Below are 25,682 nucleotides of genomic sequence, written 5' to 3'. Positions count from 1 at the left end.
CAGTCTGAAAAGCCACCACATACTCATTAGTCTTAAGCCTAAACCCCTAAGGGATTCCAAAAGTCTTTGTCTAAAGGAATTGAAATAGAATGCATAGATGAGGCAATTAGGACCACTTCCATCAAGGGCTAGATAGATAACTCCTCAGTTAAGAGCATTTGTTTATTTCCCAGGGGCCCATATGGAGGTTCATGACTGTGTGTAACTCCAGTTCTAAGAGATCCTACACACTTGTCTGACCTTGTTGGGGACCATACATGCACATGGATGTACATACCTGCAGGCAAAACACTCATGCACATGAAATAAACTAAATAATTTTTTAAATTAAAAAATACTAACATAAGCCAGGCAGTGGTGGCGCACGCCTTTAATCCCAGCACTCAGGAGGCAGAGCCAGGCGGATCTCTGTGAGTTCGAGGCCAGCTTGGTCTACAGAGCGAGATCCAAGACAGACACCAAAACAACACAGAGAAACTCTGTGTCGAAAAAACTAACTAACTAAATAAATAAATAAAAATAAAACTTTTTTTTTTCAAATGGAGAGTCTATAGAGGGAGGGAACACAGGATTCAGAATCTACTCTGTTGAGTCAGCATGGTAAATTTCTGGTGTGCTCCCCAGCTCTGTCCTGATGGTCACAACAAGTAGCCTAATAGGATGTTATGAGCCCCAGATTTGCAAGAGAGAGGTCTTGGTCAAAAACAGTAAAGCTGGGGCACGCCAAGTACTGATGAGAGAAGTTTTTCCCCAAACTAAAGAGGCGCCATTCAGCCCTTGCTGTTAGACCTAAGAACCTCCAGCAGGGAGTGAGTGCCAAGTGAGACTTTCCCAGTGGACTGAGGGAGGTGTACACTCGCCTGGATCCTATCAGCTGGCTGAGGGGGAAGCATGCCTTTGTCTAGGTCCTGTCAACAGACGCAGGGAGATGTGCGCTTGCCCAGATCCTATCAGCTGACTGGGGGTGGGGGGCGTGCCTTTGCCTAAGCCCTGTCAACCGACATAGGGAGATGTGCCCCTGTGCAGCTCCTAGCAGCTGACTGAGGGGGGTGAAAACTTCACTTAGGAGGTCTGTGATTCAGGTCAGTACTACAAGGAATTTGTAGCTCTACTAGACCACTCACTAAAAGTGGAGGAGTGGGGTAGGGGGCTATCAAAAGACTCAATTCTGTTTCCTATTGGTCTGGGTGTTAGCCATTTAGTTCATACACATTCTGTAAGAACTAAGCAAGGTGAACACTATATTTGAAGGTGGAGGCCTTGAGTCCTTATAGGGATGATTCTTGCTCCACTGAATTCACTCTGTGAAGCCCATGAACAGGAATTTGGCATGCTCCTCATTTCTGCCCGGAAGGACACAGCAAATAGCCTAATAGAATACAGTGGGTGGGGACCCCAGTTCTGATCCAGGGAGTTCTTGTTGAAAACCAAAGTAAAGCCAAGAGGCCCTTGTGAGGATGAGAGTAGAGGAATTGTTCTCTAAACCAGGATTCTCACAAATCTGCTGGGCTGAGAAGCTTCAGCCATGAGCACCATGGGAGGCTTGCCTACATTGCTTCCTCTTGGGAAGCATGTGGCTTCCTTTGGAGGCTGAGGGACTTCAGTCAGTATAGTGAGGTATCCTTTGGGTTTACCAGTGCACAATTTAAAAGAGGAGATGTCAAAAGACCCAACTCCATTTTCAGTCCTGTGGGGACCCAGAGAAAGCTGTGCTCTTTTGTAGTGTATCTGGATTTTTACTCAAAAGACCATGGAAGGAGAGGAAGATGTTTGTGGCTGTCGAACTTGTGTTGGTAGAAGGAGGGATCCTAGGATGCAGAAAAATCATTCAGTAGACAGAATTCCATGATTGAAGTGTCCTTCGTTTGTTCCTGGAGAGTCACAGAAAACAACATAATGGGATGTAATGGGTAGGCTACTGGTTCTGTGAGGGAGGGGTCTTGTTCAAAATCAATTGAGAAACTGAGTGGTGATTGAAGGACACATCCCCAAATTAGGGAGTCTCAGAGAGTCTTGTATCTCCTGTCATATCTGAGAATCTTTACAGAGGTTAGCCCATTGAGACTTGAAATGATTACTCCTAATGGTGACCAAAGAAAATCAAGGCTTCATTTCAAGTTTACATTACTCAGGTCAGAACAGCTCAGAATCCCTACCTCTACCTGATATGTTGAGGACCTAAAAAGCATGGATTCTATAATATTAGAGTTGCTTAGCAGCACACCCCTGTTGTCAGTATGGAGAAAACCTGGGCAACAGTGGCAGGATGTAGGTCATCCTCATTTATCTTGTGATTCCAAGCCTTGGAAGAAAGACTCAGCATCTGTCTAATCAATTAGAGATAAATTTCTAGGAGTCATCTGGATTTAAGTTTAAAACCCTGACTTTGGATTTAGGAGATTAATTCCATCCTCAGAATCTATAGGGTCCCACTGAATCTGACCCCTGGGGTCACCCCAGCCCTGTGTGGCCCCAGTAAACCTGTCATACTAAGTTTTTTGCACAGAAAGTCTCAGAAAGGAAAGTGTTAGCTAACAGAGCAGCCCGTGGACTCAGTGTGCAGAATACTTCTGGGCATTAAGTGGAAACAAGTTGAAGGTCTTCTATCCCAATCGGAGGATCTTTCTCCACTCGAAACAGAAACACAGAACGGTATTGCTACACTCATTTCTCTAAGGCTCCGGACAATGGGTATTTGTCCTGTCCAAGACCTTGGGAACTGGTGCATTGTCAAGGTCAGAGACTTGAATGATGACTGAAGAAAGCAAGTGTACAAAAATGAGTTTTCATTTATTCTTCTCAGTCATGGGCATCTCCAGAAAAAGGTCAGTAGATGTCAGTTTCTTTACTCCAAGAGTGATTAAGTTAAATTTATTGTACACCCCAGTTCTCCATAGGAGACCCAAAACATTACCAGACTCTAGGTCAAGATCCTAAAAGAAGACTTGTACTAATTAATTCTCCTACCAGAAAGAGGCCATGACAGAATCCCTTCTCCCATACCTGGTTTACAACTCTGAGGAGCCTAGTTGTGGAGATCAATTGTGTATATGCATTCTTTTTTTGTGATCTTAGCCTACTGAGTCTCTAATGTGAGGTGAGGAGCATCAGGTCTTACCTAAAGACACAGGGAGGACCTTGAATGAGGACTGAGGACGTCAGGGAGCCTGTGTCAGCTCTTAGAACTGAGTGACCCATAGAAAGTGTTGAGGGCTCAGGCGTTCTTTCATTTAATCTTAGGGGCCCAAGGAAGTGGTGAGGGCATTAAATGGAGTTATTAAAAATAAGTGCAGTGCAAGGAAGGGGCCCAGGCACTGCTAACAGTTTGGGATGGTAATGGCAGTGGCTTTGAAGCTGAGAGATCTTCTCCCCCCAGAGGAAAGGGGTTCCACCAGAATTAAGCCTGCCACCACCACTTGCATTCCTAGTACACACCAAGCAGGGGGTGCGGCAGGCTGCAGTCGAATTCGCACTTTAGTTTCATAATGTTATCAGAGGACAGGCTGATCGGAACAAGTGCCCGCTGACTTCTTAAGACAGTACTTTCTCTGAATCCTGAAAAGGTGGGCTCCTTAAAGCCAAGAGTTATGTCTGTGTCTGTGCTGGAGGTACTTATGCAATCCCATTCTCTTTCCAGGTGACTGCATCACTGGCTTGCTAGCCTACACTCCTGCTTATTGTTCCTGAACAAGATCATCATGCCTCGGGGTCAGAAGAGTAAGCTCCAAGCCCGAGAAAAATGCCACCAGACTGAAGGTGAGACCCGAGATCTCCAGAGTGTTCAGGCCCCTACAATAGAGGAGAAAAGCTCTCTACTTCCATCTTCTCCTTATTTAGGGGTTACTACCCGTACAAAATCAGCCTGCAGGCTACAAAGCACTTCCAAGGTGCCTCAGAGAGCCTTTTCTACCACTGAGTCTAAGTGTGTTTCTCCTACAAGATCATACAAAGGAGGTAACTATAGAATTAAGAGAAAACAAGATTCTTCCAAGTCCTCATCCTCCACTATGAAGCCCCCTAGAAGCTCTCTCATGGGCACAGTCCGAGTGGTAGTGAAATACATGATGCAGATGTATAAAATGAAAAAACCCATTCTGAAAGCAGATATGTTGAAGGTGATCACCAAAGAGCATAGAAAACGCTTCTTTGAAATCCTCAAAAAAGCTTCTTTCAACATAGAGGTGGTGTTCGGTGTGGACTTAAAGGAAGTGGATTCTATAAAGCACTCCTACATCCTTGTCAGCAAAATGAATCTCCCTAACAATGGCACTGTGACTAGAGGCAGGGGACTTCCCAAGACTGGCCTGCTAATGAATCTCCTAGGTGTGATATTCCTGAAAGGAAACTGTGCCACTGAGGAAAAGATCTGGGAATTCCTGAATAAGATGAAAATATATGATGGAAAGAAACATTTCATTTTTGGGGAACCCAGGAAGCTTATCACTCAAGATTTAGTGAAGCTTAAATACCTGGAGTACCGTCAGGTGCCTAACAGCCACCCTGCAAGCTATGAGTTTCGGTGGGGCCCGAGATCTCATGCTGAGACAAGCAAGATGAAGATCCTGGAGTTCTGGGCTAAGATCAACCATACAGTTCCCAGTGCCTTCCAGTCCTGGTATGATGAGGCTCTGAGAGATGAGGAAGAAAGAGCTGGAGCTGCTGGGATACTCGGTGACACATTAATCCACGGCAATTAAATGTTCCACAACCACGTCAAACAGGTCCTCCCACATCTGGGGAAGTTAGAGCTTTTTGATTTTACTCTGTAGTTCAAGAGGGCAGCTACTGAAAGAGGTAGTGAAGGACTGTTTGTAGCTAGAGGGAAGGTGGTGAATAGCTTTGTGTTCCTGTTCTGTATGGGCAGTTTGGAAAATGATCTGCCTTTTGTTTAATTTTAATTTTTCAAATGTTCTTTTTAGTCTATCAGTATGATTCATTCAATAAAAACTATATTGTTCACACATGTTCATCAGTGTTAAAAGAAAGAGTTTCATTATAAAAGAAATTGGCGAAGCTTTTATTAGCTAATCTATCTACTTCAAGATAAGATAGAATTGTAAAAAACATTTCTCTAAAATTAATTTTAAATAATTCAACAGTAAAAATATATGAAACAGAGAAATAGAAAAATAGTAATGTGGTTAATATTTGCATTAAAACGTTTTCTCTGTATTTAATAAAAGAGTTAAATAAATGTCTTTGGTTTATTTACCTGGGAGGAGGTTGAATAGGGGAAACAATGTGATCAAAATTTGCTATATGAAAAAATTTTAATTAAAAAATGTGGACTTAAGTAGTATTCGGTTAGGCCCAAATGCTCATATACTTATCTGTTCCATAAACATCATTTGACCATATTCTCTTAGAAAACTCCATGCTAGTACTGGGAGGGCTAAGACAAAGAAGAGGTAGTAAGTAACCAATACAGTTAATGGAGGGAAGGAAGTGGGTTTGGGGGTGGCATTTTTTGTGGGTTTTTTTTTTTGGTTTTTGTTTTTTGTTTGTTTGTTTTTTGTTTTGTTTTGTTTTTGTTTTTGTTCTTTGTCTTTTGAGGCAGGGTTTCTCTCTGTAGCTTATGCTGTCCTGGAACTTGCCTCAATGATTCACCCACCTCTGCCTCCTAAATGCTGAGATTAAAGGCCTGTGCCACCACTGCCTGACTAGGAAGGGATGTTTACAAGAAAGTAATCAAATGAAAATTATTTGATTAATGCAAAGTTGGGTCTTAGGAAACTTCAAGCCTTTCCGTGGGAAATAATTTAAATGAGGCTACCAGGTGGGTTAGCTTAGGATGTGGGAGTGAGGAACAGGAACCGTCAGAATTGAGAAATGAAGCTGTGAAAGGCAAACTGTCCTTGGCATTTATTTGTGGGGGGTGTGTGTGAGAAAACTGGCAGGGATAGAAAGTATCCTGTAAGCCCGTGCCAGGAGTTAAAGATTGCTGACTAACCTGAGTGTTCTCTACACACAGAATCTGAGAAGTGAGTGATATGCTCCAGGAAGGTAGGACACCTAAAAGACACTGCTGGTACTCTTTGCCAGGGGCTGGGGAATCCAGAGCTTGCCCTTTAAGAGGGCACTAATCAGGTTACACTGTATGCAATTTGGCAACTTTCAAACAGTTTCAGTAGGGGCTAGAGGGATAAAAATGAAAAGTGACTTTACTGGAATGGCACCTCAAAGGGAGGCAAGTTTTCGAGTACTTGAAGTACGTTTTAAAAACATTGTGCTGCAGCCAGGCGGCGGCGCACGCCTTTAATCCCAGCACTCGGGAGGCAGAGCCAGGCGGATCTCTGTGAGTTCGAGGCCAGCCTGGGCTACCAAGTGAGTTCCAGGAAAGGCGCAAAGCTACACAGAGAAACCCTGTCTCAAAAAAAAAAAAAAAGAAAAACAAACAAACAAACAAAAAAACATTGTGCTGCATCAACTGAGGAAGGTTGACCTCACACAGAAATTGATTTTTCATAGGAAAATATAGTACTTAGTTTTCCTTGCTAAGTAGCACATTATCTGGTAGTGTTTTCTTTGTCTTGGAATGTGATATAATTTCTAATATAGATCCTGGCTTTAAAAACAGTGTGGTCACTGTAACATCAAAGGAAAATGAATCATAACAAGAATTGGTATTTTTTTTTTCTTAAAGATTTGTTTATTTATTATGTATACAGCATGTATGACTGCAGGCCAGAAGAGGGCACCAGATCTCGTTACAGATGGTTGTGAGCCATGTGGTTGCTGGGAATTGAACTCAGGACCTCTGGAAGAACAGTCAGTGCTCTTAATCTCTGAGCCATCTCTCCAGCCCCCAAGAATTGGTATTTTAAAAAACATTTCCATAGGTCTACATGTCTTATACACACTTAGGCATTCCTACAAGATAGCGGTTATCATAATCACGTCACATAGGAAAAGTCTGAAGTTCACAGATTTTGATAATGCACAGTTTCACACAACTGGTAAACCATAGGGCTTGGTCAAAGGCCATTTGTCTGAAGTTGAAGGAGATATTAGAATAGCAACATCTACTTGGTTCCTGGACAAAGGATGCACTGAGGAGTGTGGGCCTAAACGCTGGATATGGCTTAGGTAAAATGGAGTCAGGTGGACACGAGCTGGACTGCCATGCAGGATATATGTCCTGGTCCCAGTCTGGAGTTTGGTCTGTAGATGTAGTTTGGTAGATGTAGAAGATTAGAGAGGGTGTATGGGATGAGGCAGACTCACCTGGTGAAGGATGTGCAGGCTATGACTGAGTTAACAGGTTAGATGTGGCTCAAAAGGGGCCTTTAGATTGGGAGTAGGTAGGGCATGTCCTGGCCCCTGGAAAAAGCTGTTCAAGATCTAGTTTGGCCAAGAGGTTGGATGTGGTGTCGGGCAGATCTTGGCAAAAGTGTAGACTTTGGGGACAGCTCAGGCAGCGGTAACCAGACTAAGCCAAGAAGATCCCAGGCTAGATCTTGGGCATTGGGGAGGGTACATGCAGGAGAGAATGAGGTGGTCATACCCAGCTAGACCCTGGGGTTAGGATCCTGATATTTTTTCCAAAGAGAGATTTAGTGGCTAATCCACTAGATTGAAATACATAACTAAAGCAAAAATAAATCTGAGATATAGAGGAGAGAATGAAAGAGAAAATATTGATAAAACCATGATTACATGTGCAAATCAGATAATGCATTCATATTCCATCATTCTGCACAATTTTCTTTTTAAAGATTATAACATTTTCAATGTAAATATATGAGGCTAAATCTGACTTGTAATGAAAAAAGAAAAGAACAAACCTGTGTTTTTCTAAAGAAGCATCTATCCAAGGTCCCTTCCTGTGTTAATGATTTTCCTATAGTAGAGAGGAACTGGTCAGTTTTAGGAATTTGGTGTTTCCCAGTGAATCTGTGATCTAGCAACATGAATAAAATTTATGAGATCCCTATAAGAATACAAGATAAATAACGTGCTAGGCAGGGCTGTCGGCCAGAGGATCACCTACCCCAACAGTAAAGGTTCTCAGGGTCTGTCTTACCCAAAGTAGAATTGCCTTACATCAGTATAGGGAGAGTCTTAAGTCAATGAGAAATTGTATACAATGATGAGGAAGTGGAGAAACACTCAGCCAGACCAATGTGGTTCCTCGTATCCTGACCCTGTGGTCAGCTCACAGTTTCCACACAGCCTTAATGGAGTGGGGCTGATTTCTCCTTCAGAGGTGTCTGGAAGATGAAGACCTTGGCCTCAGGCTTGGGTGACTCAGACCTTGAGATGGAGGATTTTCAAGGTATGGCAGGTAGAAAGTGAATGCTCTGAATAGTGCTAAAACTATCAAGCCTCTATCAGTGAGACCTCCATAGAATTCTCTCTCAGACTTTAGAGATTTCAGACATCAATGTAAGTCAAAACCACCCTCACACCCTGCTTAGCAAAAGTACGCTCCTACAATGAGTTAGATTTAGGCTCCTGAGTTAAGAGTCTCAATGAGAATTCCAACACAAAACATAAATCTGTCTGCTACTTCTGTATGTTGGGTGAGGGGATAGGTATGCGAGGAGGACAGAGGTCAACTATGGTTGTTGTTTGTTGTCAGGCACTAGCCACTTTTTTTTGAGTCCTCAGGGCTTCTTACTGGCCTAGAACTTGCCAAGGAGGCTAGGCTGGCCGGGCAGCAAGCCCCTGGGACCTGCGTGTTTCTGCCAGCCCAGCGCTAGTATTACAAGGACACACTACTGCATTCAACTTCTGGGAACTGAAATCAGGTCCACATGCTTTCAGGGCAAATGCTTTGCTGATTGAGATGTCTCTTCAGCCCTTGTCTGCCACATCTTAGGAATCAAGGATATTTGTGGACTGATAAGGTCAGTTACCTTCATTTTCATGAATGAGGGCTACATAAAAGGTGCAGGGATATATATATATATATAATATATATATATTCCATAGTTTATGTTATACTTTATTCTTGGTGTTGTATATTATGTCGTTTTTGACAAATTCCTAATGTATAATGAAAATTAATCACTATAGCACTGTTTCACTGAAAAATCCTTGTGGTTCCTTATGTTCATGTCATACTTCCCTCTGAGTGCTAGCTACTGTCAATATTTTACTGTCTCCACAGTTTTGCCTTTCTCTAGAATGTCATATAAAACATTCACCATACATAGTCTCCATATTGATTTCTTTCACTAAGTAATATATACATAAGTTTCTTCTGTATCTTTTCATGCTTTAATAGCTCATTCATTTTTTTAAAGAAAACTCAGGTTGTGGACCCTTTACCACACAGAATTTGTTCAAGTTATGCCCAGTTGAAGTAGTAAGGTCACAGCTAAAGAACAGGACTTTAGTTTTAGTAACATAGCCTGAATGCACCACAGTTTATCTATCTGATCACAAACTGACAAGCATCTTAATTGCTACTAATTTGGGCAACTTTGGATAAAACTGCTATACACCATTATGTGCAGATTGTTGCATAGATGTTAAGCTTTTCACTTGTTTGGGTAAATATCGAGTAGCATAATGGTTGTATTCTATAGCAAAAGTCTGAATGGTTTTGTTGGAAACTTCCAAATTGTCTTCCCAAGTGATTGTGCTGTTTTGCATCCTCACCGGTGATGAATCTGGGTTCACATTGCACAGCCTCGGTGCCTGCATTGCCTGCGCTTCAGCCCACATTCTTGTCATCTGTCTCTGACCAGTCATCCTGTCTCAGGATGAAAAGGGTCCCGTCCATGCTTTTGAGAAACCCCACAAGGCCCAAGATGAATTCCAGTGTCTCCAAGTGGCCCCCAACTCCTCTACCTACTTTCCTGTTTTAGGGGATATTCCCAAAGCAGAGATGTTATTGGCATTTTCTAGTAGCCTCAGAAACTTTTGCCTACCACCAAGGTTTTCTGTTGTCTGAGTTTTGGATTTGGGCCCTTCTAATAGACGTGTAGTGGAATTGCATCTTTGTTTTAGTTTGAGGTGTCTAGTGGCATGTGATGTCAGGACATACATACTTATGTATATTCTGTATCTTTTGCTTAGGCATCTTTTCAGATCTTTCCCCTACTTTTACATAGAATTTTTATCATTGAGTTTTAGATATTCTTGAATATTTTGAAACAGCCTTCTATCAGCTATGTCTTTAGAAAATTATTTCTCCACGTTTGTGAGTTGTTTTCTCATTCTCTTTATTTTTTTATTTTTTTTTTTTTTTTTTGGCTAGGAAAGGAATATATTTTAATTCTGTGAAGGCAAATGTATCGCTTGCTTCATGGATGCCCATCGTGTTTTGCCTTAGGTCTAGAGGAAAGGAGGTCATTATTCTTCATGGGCAGTCATCAGTGAAAAAGTGAAACCATGGCCCTGCAGGGTGTTCAGATAAGGACACTGAGTAAGGACTTAGGGCCCGAGGAGCTCAGGGCAGGCATGCTCTATCTACTGAGCTATCATCACTGCATGCTCCTTGGTAAGGATGGTTGAACAATTCACCTTTACACTTCCCCATGTGAGTCAGAGAGAGCTTCTTGGCGAGGGAGACAATGAGGATGACACTCCTTTTACTTCCTTCTCATTATTAGTACATATTTTTGTACATAATAATGGTTCCCTCATAATATTTTACATATGCATAAAACGTATGTCAATCTTGTGTAAAATGTATATCACTTATATCCGTTCCCCGTTCATTTGTTCTTGTCTCATTTACCATCCTCATGGTCTCCTTTGTCCACAGTATTCCCCTTCCTACTTTCATGTCTTCTTTGTAGTCTAGATTTTGTATGAAAGAAAACATTTTGTGTTTGTCTTTGTGAGTCTGACATGTCTCTTAAGATTTTGATGTCGGAGCAGTTTATAGGGTTTTGTTGTCGTTTGCAACAGTGAGGAATCACCCTAGAGCTCCATGCACTAGGAAAACAGTCTACCACTGAGCTGTATTTTCAGCACTCCAGGGAACTTTAAAGTATGAACTTCAGAGCCAGGCATAGTAGCATACACCTGTAATCCCAACACTTGGGAGGTCTGCGAATTTGAGGCCAAATTGGGCTACATAATGAAATTCATCTCAATAAACAACCCACAGAAATAAACTGTCAGTTTTGAGCTGCAATGGAAGGAGAGCCAGGTCCTGACAAGCGTTAACATGAAAATACTGAAATCAAACTTAAAGAAACAGCTGCACTATTGAACAGAGGCTGTGTCCTGCTGTCTCTGCAGTGAGAAATGGGCACAGCAGTGGGTTGTAGCCTGAAAAAGGTAACTTGATCTACTGCATTATCAGTGTACAAACTGAGTAAGACAAACAGGTCAGTTGGATGCCTAGAGCAATGCTTACCCTGAAACATACAGAAGAAGCTTCCTGAAAGAGGAAATGATATCTTCCTGCTGCAAGTGCTCATATTACCTCGTTGTTTTCTGTCAGGGTGCCTGCATCACCTCTCTTCTTTTTTTCACTTTAAAAATATTTCATATTTTTATTTATTCTTTGATAATTTCATATGGGTATACAATGTCTTTTGATCAAATCCACTTTCCCTCTCCAGTTTACCCCAGACATCTCCCAACATGTTTCCCTCTGAACTTCAAGTCTTTGTTTTTTAAAATAACCCATCAGAGTATTATTATTATTATTATTATTATTATTATTATTATTATTATTATGTTTTTTTTTTGAGACAGAGTTTCTTTTCTCTGTATAACAGCCTTGGCTGTCCTGGAACTCACTCTGTAGACCAGGTTGGCATTGAACTCACGGAGATCTGCCTGCTTCTGCCTCCAGAGTGCTGAGATTAAAAGTGTATGTCACCACCACCCGGCCATATCTCCAACCCCTCTCTCTCTCTCATTCTTTTTGTTTTTTTTTTTTTTTTTGAGACAGGATTTCTTTGTATAGCTCTGGCTGTCCTAAAGCTACCTCTGTATACCAAGCTGTCCTCAAACTCACCAAGAGCCACATGCTCTGCCTCCTGGAGTCTAATTATTGTTACACACACAGACGTGGGGCTATCCACTGGATAATTCTCTAGTTTGTGGTTTTCTTTCTTTAGAGACAGGGTCTCACTATATATGCAGTTTTCTTGCCTTGATCTTCCTAGTGCTAGGATTTCAAGACATGTGCCATTATACTCAATCCAACTTCATTTCTTGATCTGTAAAATGATGCTTTCCTGAAAGGGCTTTTTGTAATGTGCTTAGAACAGTGCCTAGGACACAGATGATGTGTCAGTTGTCTAGCTGGCTTTGGTGGCATGTTTGTCAGAAGGTAGAGAGAGGAGCATTGAAAGTACATCTTTAGCCACATAGTGCATTTGAAGCCAGCATGGGCTACATGAGACTTTGTCAGAGGAGGAGGAGGAGGAGGAAGAGGAGGAGGAGGAGGAGGAGGAGGAGGAGGAGGAGGAGGAGGAGGAGGAGATTTCAGCTGCCTTAAAACTGAATGTGCTTTCACAAATGCTTTATGGCTTCTAGTTGCAGTCAGGTGAGAGGGAAACAGCACAAGCATGAGCATGCAGATGCTGTGCTCTTGCTAGTCTAGAGCCTCAGGTCACTTTCTGTGCACACATCCTTCTGAACTCAGTCAACACCTCCTTGGGCGGATCCTGATTGGCCTGCTCTATCAGGCGGCTTTGAATATTAAAAACCTTCTGTCTCTAGAAATCCCTGGGGATGGAGAATAGCTGAATGGTTTAAATGCCTGAGGGCACTGAGATCCAGGTCTCCTTCCTTTGGTACAGCCAAATAGGTGTCTCTTGGGCACTGTCTTCTCCCCCTAATGGTTGACAGATACAGTCTAGCTTGAGTGCGTTCTCCCCAAAGCACAGCCATAGGAATCTACCTGCTTCGTCTTTCAGTAACCAGTTGTCATGGAAGATATGGAGCAGCCACGTTCTTTTGTGTCTCCCTATGCTCTGCCAGTGTTCAAGGTAAAGTCCAAAGTTTAACTAGAAAAAGACCATATGGCAAACTGGTCTTTTATTGGTGCTCAGTGGCTTCAGTGGATTCTGAGGACAAGAAGCTGTCCACAGACACCCCATGATGCCCGTTGAAGGCCTTATAAATCAGCAGTACCCCTTTGGGTCTACAGCCTCCAAAAATGATGACATCAATAGAAACACCTTGTGGGGCTTCCCAGACTGGGTTCACGATGGGAACCAGCACCCAGGTTCCCAGGTTTCCTTGTCAGCAGGTTTCTAGAGCTTTCCTAGCCAGGAAGATTTGGTGACATCAGGTGGAAAAGACTGGTCAATGCTTACCCAGTACACACCAGACAGATTGTTCCTGATATAGTCACTGAGGAGCACAGTTGCCATATAAACTCAAATCATAGCGAACACTACTCTGATATTCATAGGAGAACATTTGAGAACATGGAACTAATCTTTGGCCTTGAATTAAAGGGCATGAGGCCCTTCCTACATACTTGTCACTAAGCTAGACTTTTTCAGTTATAGAGTCTGATCAGTGACTTGGGCGTTGGAGGGGGGGTGATTAGAGGGATAGCAGAGTCAATTAAGTGCTTGCCACACAACCATGAGGACCTGTGTTTAATTCCCAGAACCCATGTTAAAAAGCAAGCATGGTGGCATGTACTTCTAATGGTCAGCACTGAGGATGCAGAGACAAGAAGATCCTTCTCCAGGGTCTATGGTTCAGCTAGGCCTGCTTGCTTGGCCTCCCCTGCCCCCTTTTAGTGGGATACTTTATTTATATCAGACAGACCATCCCTACATTACATAATGCATTAATAGTCAATCTAGGGTAGAAGACTACATAGAACTTACACAATATTAACTGCAAGTACTAGACTAGCATTTACTGTAAATATTAGACTTTATTTCAAAAATAAAATATATACACATATGACAAAACATTATCACCTATTATTTCAGGGGGTTCACGTATTTTTGTACTCTTGTATATTTTTAAAAATTTGGGGCAATGGCAGTATATCTGAGAAGAGTTTTTTGGGGTTTTGGTTTTTTTTTTTTTTTTTGGTTTTTTGAGACAGGGTTTCTCTGTGTAGTTTTTGGTGCCTGTCCTGCATCTCACTCTGTAGACCAGGCTGGCCTCGAACTCACAGAGATCCTCCTGGTTCTGCCTCCCTAGTGCTGGGACTAAAGGCGTGCAACACCACCGCCTGGCCCGAGAGGAGTTTTGATGAGGGTCCAGTGATGATGGTGTGCCAGAGGCCAGAGGGCTTGAAGCAGACCAACACCACAGTACACAATGAACATATGTGAGTGGTGCTGATTGGACAAAAGGGTATATATACTGTGTGACACACTGCAGCTCCCAATGCCACTAAGACAAATGAAGAGGTGTTGGAAAGATGGGAAAGACAGAGCAGTGCGAGGTGGGATTTTGTTGTTGTTGTTTTGTTTTAAATTAATTTGGGGGTTTCTTTTGGTGAGACACTGCAGGAGTGATGGGTGGATAATGAGGGACTGGGAGGTGAGTGGGATTGGGGTGTATGATGTGAAATTCTCAAAGAATTAATAAAGTATCATGTTATACAAAAATCAGATTTTAAATAATAATAATAATAATAATAATAATAATAATAAATCTTTTCTCACAAAAACAAGGTGAACAGCTCCTAAGGAATGATACGTGAGATTGACAGCTGGCCTCTACATTCAATTCTGGCTGGTCAGATTAACTTAATGGGTGAACTCCAGGCCAGTGAAAGAGCCTGTCTCAAAAAATCCAGGTTACCAGGTTGACACTTCAAGCTGACTACTGGCATCTACATATGTGTATACATGCACCTTCATGCAGACTTACATCTAAAAGCACACACACGAGTCAGAGACAGACAGAGATACAGAGACAGACACAGACAGACAGAGGGAGAATCTATAATAGAAAGAAGGTGTCCAGATACTTCCTAAGAGAAGCCACAGAAGAGGATAAAATGTGAGGCATTCCAAATGAGGAAGGATTCTTAGTATAAATTTTCCTTGATAAGCTATTAGACATTGGAGATCTTCATATTCCTCAGTGGCAGGTAAATGTAAGTTGACTGCATGGTGACTAGATGAGGCTGTAGATGCTCATAGCTGAGATTCTAGGCCTAGAACAGAAAATTACTCTTAATAGATATCATGGGACTGTGAATAAACTGGAGGGAATCTCCACCTGGGGCATGCATAGAAAATTGTCCTGTGATCTTTGAGGTTAGAAACTCAGAGGCCACCAGGATGGTGCTTTTTCTGTGAACTAGGAAGCCCATCCCACTAAAAAGGATATTTAAATTTTCAGGTGGGTGTATGCACGTGTGTGTGTGTGTGTGTGTGTGTGTGTGTGTGTGTGTGTGTGTGTCTAGACAAGCGAAGCAGATATGGATTTTGGGTGATGGCATCCTAGGATATCTATGAATGTGTCCCCAAATGTTTACAGATTCCCACATCATATTGCAATGTCAAAAGGGTAGACACCACTGGCGCAAAAGGTCAGATTTGGTCTTTAAGTAGAATCCTGGAAGATTTAGCTGGGAAAGACACCTTTACTGAAAATATGGTTTAATGAGAGAAGTTGTTCTTAAATTTTTTTTACAAGTAGCATTTTGAGCTGATTTGTTGTTCCATGTCCTCAGTGTTAAACTTTTTGTCATCTTCTGGATTTAAAAAAAGTCATCAGGGTGTGGAAGGCAGCCAGGCCACCCTGTCTCCTGTCTACAGCAGCCAGGGTCTGCACTGATGGCAGTGGCCATGTTACCACCCAAGGGCTGTGCAGATGTCCATGGTCTGTGCTGCTGCCTGAAGCCATGTTGATGTCCATGGGCTGTGCTGTTCCTGGGAGCCATATTTATGTGAGTGATTTATGCTGCCGCCTGAGGCTATGATAATGTCTGGGCCTGTGCAGCTCCAGAAGGCCATGTCCGGGTCTGTGGTCCTACTGCAGCTGGGATGTCTGTGACCCATGTTACCATTGAAAAGAGCAAGGAAGCTGCTTTTATAGTGATACTGATGACTTCAGATGGACAATTGAGAAAGAGGGACATGAAGGCTTCTGTGGCAACCCCTATCCCCCCACTTACCCCAAAAGTAGCAACCTAAAACAGGAAGCTATCAAAGAGAATTTTTTTTTTAATTTTTATTTTGCAATACAATTAAGTTCTACATATCAGCCACAGATTCCCTTGTTCTCCCCCCTCCCGCCCCCCTTCGAAGAGAATTCTTAACAAGTATGATAAGGATAATTAGGTGTAGCTCTCCATAATTGATGGCTTCTGGAGAGGGTGTGGGAGGGGAAGGACTCAGTTCTATTTAAAGGACAGGATACTGAGAGTTTGACCATGCTCCAGTGAGTATATAGATAACACAAACTGGACTCTTTTTAAAATTTTTCTATTTATTTTATTTTTAATTTTTGAGGTGGGGAGGTCAGACATGGAAGGATTTGGAAGTGAACGTGATCAGTGTGCATGATGTGAAATTTCCAAAGAATCAATAAAAATATTATGTTGAAAAAGCTCATCAGGATGGAATGCTATCCTCTGTGGTTAAAACAACTATAGTAATGGTAGTAATGGCAGACAAGTCTCAGTGCACTCGAGGCATGGTGCCAGGTGTTTTGCATATACTAACTATACACTACCAATCTTGTAAGACAGATCATATGAACTGATCTCCCAGATGCAACGCTTAAGGGTCATAGAGTTTGGTAATGTACCCAATGATAAGTTTTAGGCCTCCTGAAGGCCTCTCTACTGTTGTAACAAAGCGAATCAGACTGAATTGGAAAGCCCAGTTTTAATGGGTAAAGTGTTGCAGGCTATTCCCTGTCCCACAGAGAGGAGACAGGGACGAGGGACTGGAAGAATCATGAGTCTGTTTTCTGGGATGCCGCTTACATGTTCCCTGTGGGAGTCGTCCTGAGCCTTTCTAGGGGAGGAGCTGTGTTTGGTGGGCTTTGAAGGGGTGAGTTTGGGGAGAAGCTGTGTTTGATGGGCTTTGAAGGGGCGGGTTTAGGGAAAGAGATGGGGAGGAGAGTTGAGGTATATCTTCCACCAGACTCCTTCCAAACATTCCAAACTCTTGGAGTATAGGAATGCCAGGGTGCCAGGGGTTGAAGTGGAGCTCCCACCCAAACACTCAAGCTCACCCAGGTGGTAAATGACTAAACTGAGCCTGAATTCTTGGTCTGAAGTACTCTAAAAGCCCACTTTATCCCACTTATTCAAGATTGAGATGACCATGAATTGCTTCATTTGCTTTCTTCTACTATTTCCAAATATACTTCAGATGATTAAAAAGATGAACTCTAACTAAAATGCTGAATTGGAATACAGAGTCAATAAGAATGTAAAAAGAACTGAGAGGGGTCGATAAAATAGAGAAAGAGAGAATACAATATGATCAATGACATATGCAAAATTGGATAGACTCAAAAGATCCAAGGATCAGAAAATCATCTGGCTCTATAGTTCTGTGAAGAAAGCAAGTATTTTAGAAGAACCTTTATGTTGTTGGCAAAGAAAACTAACAGATCAGTGTGCTCTGTGATAAGACAAGATTTATCTTGAGATTCCTGCCATTTTTAACTAGAACATAAATTTTAGTTTCATTTAGAGCACAAGTACACAGATAAATATGAAGCAAAACTGAGCAATGAATACTCAAATAATGTAAAACCAATAGAGTATATTCTTAGGAACAAATATTTTATTATATTGTTACAAAGGTTAATTGGGAGTTGGCCAAGAGCATTAAATTAATACATGTTAACATTAGTTTCCTTCCATTTCAATTCACTTTTATCATAGTTTTTAAGATTGTTGTCATATTAGTTTTAAATGGTATTTTTTAAAGATTTTTACTTATTTTTATTTTATGTGTGTGAGTGTTTTGCCTACGTGTATATATGCCCACTATGTGTATGACTGGTGGCTCTGGAGGACAGAAGAGGGCATCAGATTCCTTGGAACTGGAATTTCAGGTTGTCCTGAGCCACAGTGTAGGTGCTAGGAATCAAACAGATACTTTAGCAGAACAGCAAGTGATCTTAACCACCGAGCCATCTCTCTAGCCCATAAAGGTGTTTTTAATGGCATTTGGTGCTATCATTTAGAAATTACTTGAGAACAAGAGGGTGAATTTATCAGTTAAGTCTCTGTATGTTCTGTCTTCTGTTGAAACTTCTCAACATCATATTCCTGAGAAAAGGACTTCTTTTCATGGTCTGCAATCAGTAAACTGGTCAAGTTTTTTTTTTTTCCAGCGATATCTAATTTCCCTCAAAGCCTTTAAACAAGAGATAGCAGTCAAGATAAATGAAAACTGGAGAGACAGTCCCATCACAATATAGGAATCATTTAGAACTTTAATGAAGGTGGCCAGTACTAAGCTATGGTGGATATAAATGTGATGAGCCTAAATGAGCATAAATCGAAAGACCCATGCACAACTGTGGGATCCTACAGTGCTGTGTTCTTGCTATACTTTATTGCAATGACCAAAAGGACTGTGAGTCATCCTCACTCTCAACTTAAAACTCTTAGGGAGAAATGATGTCCATGTGAAAGGCAGAGAAGTCTCAAAACAGGCCATTTGTCTTGGTCAGCATCTGACTGTGAACTACATGTAGTGTACACTCCAGAAAGATTCCTATGGATAGATACCACAAAATGCTCAGTTTTGTATTCCCTAGGAAGTCCCAGGCAGAATGATATACCAAGCTGATTTCTACCTAGAAAATTTCAAGAAAGTGAGGCTTCAGTTTAATGGGAGCAACCTCAAATTTTACTAGAAGGAAAATCCTAGGACCTTCCAAGAATGTGAAAACTTTGTTACGAGATTATGCTAAAAAAAAAAAAGGTGTGTGTGTGTGTGGCGGGGGGTGATGGTGGTGGTGGGGATCACTTAACAAATACCCATCTGAGTTTCCATATAGAACCACCAGACTCAGGTAATCCTGTCTGTCTGAAATGTCTCCAAAAAGCAAAGTAGTAATTTCTAGTAGGTAGGGCCCTAATTCAACAAAGGAAGAAATTTGTAGAAAATCTGAATATGAGAGAGGATCTATATAGGCCATTCTCAGCGTCTGTTTCCAAAAAAAAAAAAAAGAGTTCAGAGTCCTTCTCCTGCTGCTATGCCCCGGGGTTCCTGCAGAGGACGCTATTTGAGGTTTGGCTCCATTGCCTTTGTGGGGACTGTGAAAGATCTGGGCTTGCTTTGGTGGTTGGGAGACTTCGGCCAGTACAGTGAGTATTTTCAAGCTCTTCTATCTATCAAGTGGCACTCAAGGAACACTGATTCCGAAATAGTGGGATGCACCCTCAGCAATGCACCCCTGCTGTTAGCTCTAAGAGACCCCAGGCAAACACAACCGGATACAGTTCTTTCTCACTTCCGCTGTGAGGGCGGAGACCTCGGTCTTCACGCCGAGACGCCGCTGCTGCAGCTGCCGCTTGGTGCGTGGTCCTCCGCGGGTGAATCTCTCTGGAATCAAGGTAAGGTCCCCGAAAATGTTCTGAAGGGACCAACCCCTCACCCATGATAGAGCAGAGCCCGTGAAATGTTGTTCCCTACTCCTGTTGCTTTGTTTCTCCTCCTTTATCCCTCGGCGTCGTGGGCGTCGGAGTCGGCGATGTCGGCATTGTTGTTGGCCACGGCATCGGCGCATCAGTCATCCTGGGGAGGTCCTGGGCCAGGACTTTTTAATGACTAAACTGGAGCGTTATTTCCACCCAGAGGCTCCCCGAGAAGAGATTTTTTCCCCCTAGAAGAAAGAAACACCGGAAATGGCAAAATGGCTCAGCGGCTAAACCCGCTTTTCCGTACAGGCCCGAGGATCCGAGTTCGATCTCCCGGACACGCTTGGCAAAAGGAGAAAGCCGACCTGTTGTTTTCTGACCTACATATGCGTGGGCCAGGGCACACAGGGATAATTTATAATTTTTTTTTTTATAAAGAAGAAAAGCCCCGTTAGCAGAGGGAGGGGCCTCAGAATAGACGAGGTCTTTGTTGGTTTACTTGTTTTGTTTCGTTTTCCTGAGGCTGACTCTCACTTTATAGTTCCTGCTGGCCCGGAATTCACTATGTATACCAGGCTGAGCTTGAGCTCACTGAGTTCCCTCTGCCTCTGACTCCAGAGTGCTGGGATTAAAGGCACGAGCTGCCACGCAGCCCTGGCGGAAGCAATCTGGAGTGCCACTGGGTAGATCAATAGTCAAAACATGGAAGCTCAGAAAGTTGAGCCCCTGTTGTTGTTAGCCTTGGAAATCTTCAGCATAGCCAGCAGTGGTGCACACTTCCCTTCTAATGACTCAGCAAGAAGTTGGCTTGGGCCGGGCGGCGGTGCGCACGCCTTTAGTCCCAGCACTCGGGAGGCAGAGGCAGGCAGATCTCTGTGAGTTCGAGGCCAGCCTGGTCTACAGAGCGAGATCCAGGACAGGCACCAAAACTACATAGAGAAACCCTGTTTCAAAAAACCAAAAGATTGAAAAAAAAAAAAAAAAGAGCCGGGCGGTGGTGGCACCCTCCTTTAATCTCAGCACTCGGGAGGCAGAGGCAGGCGAATCTCTGTGAGTTCGAGGCCAGCCTGGTCTACAGAGTGAGTTCCAGGACAGGCTCCAAAGCTACACAGAGAAACCCTGTCTCGAAAAGCCAAAAAAAAAAAAAAAAAAAAAGTATGGCTTGGATTTGAAACTTGGGGACTCAAGTCAGTAGATGGAGACATCCTAAATCTTACTAGTTCTGCATAAAACTTAAGAGAGCTGAGTTCCAACACAGATCTAAGAGTCTAGTCCCTGCTTCTAGCAGATGTTGGACAGCAGAGAGCAGAATCCCCTCAAAATAAAGCCAAAGGCAATAGCCTGAGTGTAGAAATGGAGTCTGTTCAACATTTAATTTCAAAATATTTTTGTATTTATTTGTGCATGTGTTTGTGTGTGTGTGTGTGTGTGTGTGTGTGTGTGTGTGTGTGTGTGTGCATGTGCATGCGTGCCACAGTGCACATACAGGTTCCAGGAACAAAATTTAGGTTATCAAGGTTATCAGACTGAGTCATCTCACTGACCCATACTCAATATTAATCAGTTTATTTTTTTTTACATTGTGTGTGTGTCTGTGTGTCTGTGTGTGTCTGTGTTAAAATGTGAGTGTAGAGATGGCAGAGGACAGCTTTCAGGAGTCAGTTTTCCCCTTCCACCATGTGGGTTTCAGGTTCCAACTTCACTTATTAGGCTTGCCTTTACGCACTGAGCCATGTTACAGGGCGGCCTTTTCCATTCCCAATATTTAATGGAGAGAGTTATAATGACTCAGCTGACAGCTAGAGGGTCTTGAGCTTTACAATCCAGCCTTGAGAATCCAGAGTTAGAGCTCTCAGGGTTAGATACCACCTAAGTTGATTCAGATAGGGTCTCAGGGACATTAATACTTTGATTTATTTGGAGAGCACCCATTAAGCATTAGTAGGAGACCTAGTTCCTAATGAGAATTAATTTGGTATAAGTGTAAAGAGGCCTATCTGGCAATATAGTGACCCACATAAATCCTTGTACCTACCTGTGAGTCATGGAGGGTCTGGATACGGCAATGTAAGTCTCATTATCTTCTCTCTAAAGCATCTATGATAAGGTAGATGGACAACCTCAGTTTAACAGATAGAGAATTCCCAGTTAGTTCCAGGAGCCAGGGAAAGGATTCTAACCACTTTAGGATCCACTTACCACATAACGAGACAGTGCATATTTTTCCCTGATTAATCAGTCAGCCTTGGCAGACTGCAGCAAGCTGATGAGACCACAGGCTCGCTAAGAATTATTTTAGCATCTCTCAGGATTGTGAGGGCCTTAGTGTGAGTAGATAAACACTAAGTAAAGACTAGGAGGAAACTGGGGGAGGACTAAGAGGAAGGAGTACTTAATGAGAAAGTACAACCCACAATTTCCTTTCCCTCTAGGAAACTCCAAGCAGAATTCACTTGATATACCGCCCTCTTACATCTAACTCTGGAGAGTCAGGAAAATGAAGGCCTTGCTATAAGGCTGGAGGAATCACATGGGCTGAGGAGTGAGCTTATACCTCGGCTGACTGAGAACTAAAGAGACCCATGGCCTCCTAACACTAGGGTCCCATAGAGGGTACAGACGGCTGGTTGTAGCTCATGTTTTCTTTCGTCACAGGGTTCTGAGGGAGGTAAAAATATTAATCTGCTTTGAAGGGTATCAAGTCAATAGGGGAGACTTTCAGGTGATCATGAGGAATTCAGGAAACTCACACCTTATATTGGGGAGGTCCCACAGAGTCCCTCTTTTTTTTTTTTTTTTGGTTTTTCGAGACAGGGTTTCTCTATGTAGCTTTGCGCCTTTCCTGGAACTCACTTGGTAGCCCAGGCTGGCCTCGAACTCACAGAGATCCACCTGGCTCTGCCTCCCGAGTGCTGGGATTAAAGGCGTGCGCCACCACCGCCCGGCTTCACAGAGTCCCTCTTGATGTTATCCCCATGAGGCCTCAGTTACAGAAGTTCCCTTAGTTTCTCTGCAAGACTAACTAACCACTAAAAATGTGGGTGTAGCTGGAGTTTTCTCTCCGGGTCCCGCCAAGCCCCGGCAGTCTGACAGCCCATTTATGAAATAAACACACAGACACTTATATTATTTACAAATTGCATGGCCATGGCAGGCTTCTTGCTAACTGTTCTTATATCTTAAATTAACCCATTTCTATAAATCTATACCTTGCCACGTTGCTCGTGGCTTACCGGCATCTTCACATGCTGCTTGTCATGGTGGCGGCTGGCAGGTCTCTCCCTTTGCCTTCCTGTTCCCTCAATTTTCCTCTCTGTTAGTCCCACCTGTACTTCCCGTCTGGCTTCCTAGTGTTTTATTTATACAGAGCAATATCCACAGCATGTGGGTCTTAGTCTGATGAATCAGCAAGGGGAAGAATTCGGGCCTTTTTGAGACTCAAAGAGTGAGTGAGGACCATGAGCTAAATGACACATGAAAGGGCCTTAACTTATCTGCCACAGCCTTCGGCCTCTGGAAAATATGGTCAATATGGCTACATAGAGGTACTCTCACACCTTCTGCTAAGTGTCAGTGAGGTTTAAGTATAGAGAGGGGAGCTAGCACTAGGTGCTTCAGGATTCAATGTATAAGCAATAAGTGAAAACTGAAAGTACTTCTCCCTCAATCCCAGTTTATGGAAATCATACTCTGTGGCTGTCTTGGTACTCAGCCCTTGGCGCCTCAGAACACAGTTGAGACTCAGTTCATGTTTAAGTGAGATGAGATCCTCTGGCTGAAGGTACAAGAGAAAGGAGGGTTCTTGACCCTGTATGGAGACAAAATGATAATTCTTAGTGATAATTAAGGGACCCAGAAAGACAAATTAGATCCTCACAGAGCTGTTGATAATTCTTCCTCATAGGAGCAGTGGGAGGAAAATCCTTCTGCATTTTCTTTTCATGACTGCTAGGGGGATTTGAGCTTTCAGCTGCTGAGCGGCACAGGAAAGAGGTTCTAGGACCCGCTGAAAGTAGTGTGTGTGAACTGAGAAGACTCCAGCAGCCCTAGCTTGTAGAGGAGCCTGGATTGTTGCAGCCTGCACAAACCATAACTTCCTTCACTGTTTTCTCAGGCTAACTAAGAAGAATTCCTAGATTAGTATTTGTATGTTTGTATATAAACCTGTAGAGGCAGGTTGCTAAAAGCCAAAGTACTATGATCCTCCTGAAAGTACTTACAGGATCTCATTATCCTTTCTCCAGGCCCCCCAAAGTGCTTGATTTCCAGCCCACACTCCTTCCTGCGGCTTCTAACCACAGCCATCATGCCCAGGGGACATAAGAGTAAGGCCCGTGCTCGAGAGAAACGTCGCCAGCTCCAAGATGAGGCCCAGGGGCTCAAGGATGCTCAAGCAAAGGCAGACGAGAAAGAAGAGTCACCCTCCTCCTCTGCTCATGATTCTGGAGATGCTGTTGCAAGCACCTCTGCTGCTAGCTTCCCTCAGAAGTCTAAATCTCTGGGTGAGGCACCTCCCATCACTGCTGGTAAACGTGTGGCCCGCAGAAGATCTGGTAAAGGTGCCAAAGGCCGAAGGGAGCAAAGCGCTAGTTGCTGCTCTAAGGCCCCACAGTCTGCTGAGAGCCTCCAGAATGACCTTGTAACAAGGAAGGCGGGAATGCTGATGCAGTATCTGCTCTGCAAGTACAAAATGAAACAGCCAATGAATAAGGGAGAGATGCTGAAAGTCATCAACAAAAGATTCAGGGAGCAGTTCCCTGAGATCCTCAAGAAAGCCTCTGAGCGCATAGAGCTCATTTTTGGTCTTGAAGTGAAGCAGCTCAAGCCCAATGGTAGCTACTACACCCTTGTCAGCAAGTTAGACCCCAGCATTGGTGGGGCTCTGGCCACTGGCTTGCCTTTCCCCCAAAATGGGCTTCTGATGCCTCTGCTGGGTGTGATCTTCTTAAATGGCAACCGTGCCTCTGAGGTAGAGATCTGGGAATTCCTGAATATTTTGGGAATCTATGATGGGAAGGTGCACACAATCTTTGGGGAGCCCCGACACCTCATCACCAAAGTTTTGGTTAAGGAAAAGTACCTGGAGTATCGGCGGGTGGCAAACAGTGAGCCTCCAGGCTATGAATTCCTCTGGGGTCCCCGAGCCTATGCTGAAACCACCAAAATGAAAGTCCTGGAGTTTTTAGCCAAGGTCAATGAGACCGTTCCTCAGTCCTTCCCATCTCATTATGAAGAGGCTTTGAGAGATGAGGAAGAGAGAGCCAAAGCTGAAGCTGTAGGCAAGTGTGGCACTACTGCCACAAACAAGGCAGAGTCTAAAGTCACACCTGGTGACTCCTCTTGCTCCTAGAGAAATTAGAGGCAGATGTATCCTTGGGTATGGAGCAGAGTTTCCCACATTAAAAGGAGTGAGAGGCTGAGAGTTCATAATATGTATCTTCTTGTACTTTGGTTATACATTAGTACTTTTCAAGTGTTTCCCTTTTCTTAGCATTCTTATTTAGATTCAGAATCAATAGTTATAAATAACATAGTTCATATTACTTGTTGCTGGAAGATTTAAGTATAAGGATTTTGATATTCTATATTACATTCTAAAAACCCTTGAATTTTTAAGTTGAAGAGCAAGCAACCATGACTTTATAATGGAGATTTTTTTTTTAATGTGTGAGAGAGTGTAATTTGTTTCCTAAAAAAAGGAAAACAAATCAAAATGTATAAAGTACCATTTTCCCTTATTCACTTTTGTTTCTATTTCACTTTTTGGTAAAGTTTGAAGAAATATACTTAGTTGTTGTTAACTGAATAAAAATGCAAAAAAAGAGAGAAAATTTATTTGTTTAATAGACTCATTTGTTCTGGTCATCTCCTCTTTGGAAGACTGCTAGTGTTACCTTAAACCATTATGTGCCATGAGGAAGGAGAGAGACAACACTAAGAGTTCCAAAGATTTTATTTATTTGCCACATAAGTGGATAACTAATCAAGCAGGGCGGCAGAACAAGGACTCAGGAGCCTTTATGTCTCCTGACAGACTTGAGCAGGGGCAGAAATGCGGGTTTATAAGCGTAACATTCACAAACATTTGTTGCCAGGTTACAGTTACAATTTTCACCAATCAGGATTTAGAGATTAGGGGCTTCCTTGAATGTTCCAGCATTGTCAACTGACATACAATGCAAGCCTTTTAGTCCAAACTATAAGATTCATTTGTTCCTTCTGT

General features: G+C 42.8%; 2 protein-coding genes across 3 annotated transcripts; both read left to right on the top strand.

Annotated features, from left to right (window-relative positions):
• Nucleotides 1–977: 977 nt before the first annotated feature.
• On the top strand, nt 978–5,008 carry LOC131899445 (melanoma-associated antigen B3-like). 2 transcript variants are annotated; one of them, XM_059250906.1, is made up of 2 exons: nt 978–1,082; nt 3,638–5,008. In XM_059250906.1, exon 2 carries the CDS (start codon nt 3,699–3,701, stop codon nt 4,695–4,697), a length of 999 nt encoding a protein of 332 aa, XP_059106889.1. In that variant the 5' UTR covers nt 978–1,082; nt 3,638–3,698; the 3' UTR covers nt 4,698–5,008. The 2 variants fall into 2 exon arrangements, with proteins under 2 accessions (XP_059106889.1, XP_059106888.1); XM_059250905.1 differs by lacking the exon at nt 978–1,082 and adding an exon at nt 3,456–3,563.
• Nucleotides 5,009–5,892: 884 nt separating this feature from the next.
• Nucleotides 5,893–25,274, top strand: LOC131899077 (melanoma-associated antigen B4-like). Its single transcript, XM_059250449.1, has 2 exons — nt 5,893–6,003; nt 23,704–25,274. The coding sequence occupies exons 1-2, from the start codon at nt 5,991–5,993 to the stop codon at nt 24,807–24,809; spliced, it is 1,119 nt and encodes a 372-aa protein (XP_059106432.1). The 5' UTR covers nt 5,893–5,990; the 3' UTR covers nt 24,810–25,274.
• Nucleotides 25,275–25,682: the final 408 nt, after the last annotated feature.

Source organism: Peromyscus eremicus, chromosome X (genome assembly GCF_949786415.1).
Source record: "Peromyscus eremicus chromosome X, PerEre_H2_v1, whole genome shotgun sequence".
In the NCBI taxonomy this organism is placed as follows: Eukaryota; Metazoa; Chordata; class Mammalia; order Rodentia; family Cricetidae; genus Peromyscus; species Peromyscus eremicus.
This window is presented reverse-complemented; position numbering and strand designations above follow the sequence as displayed.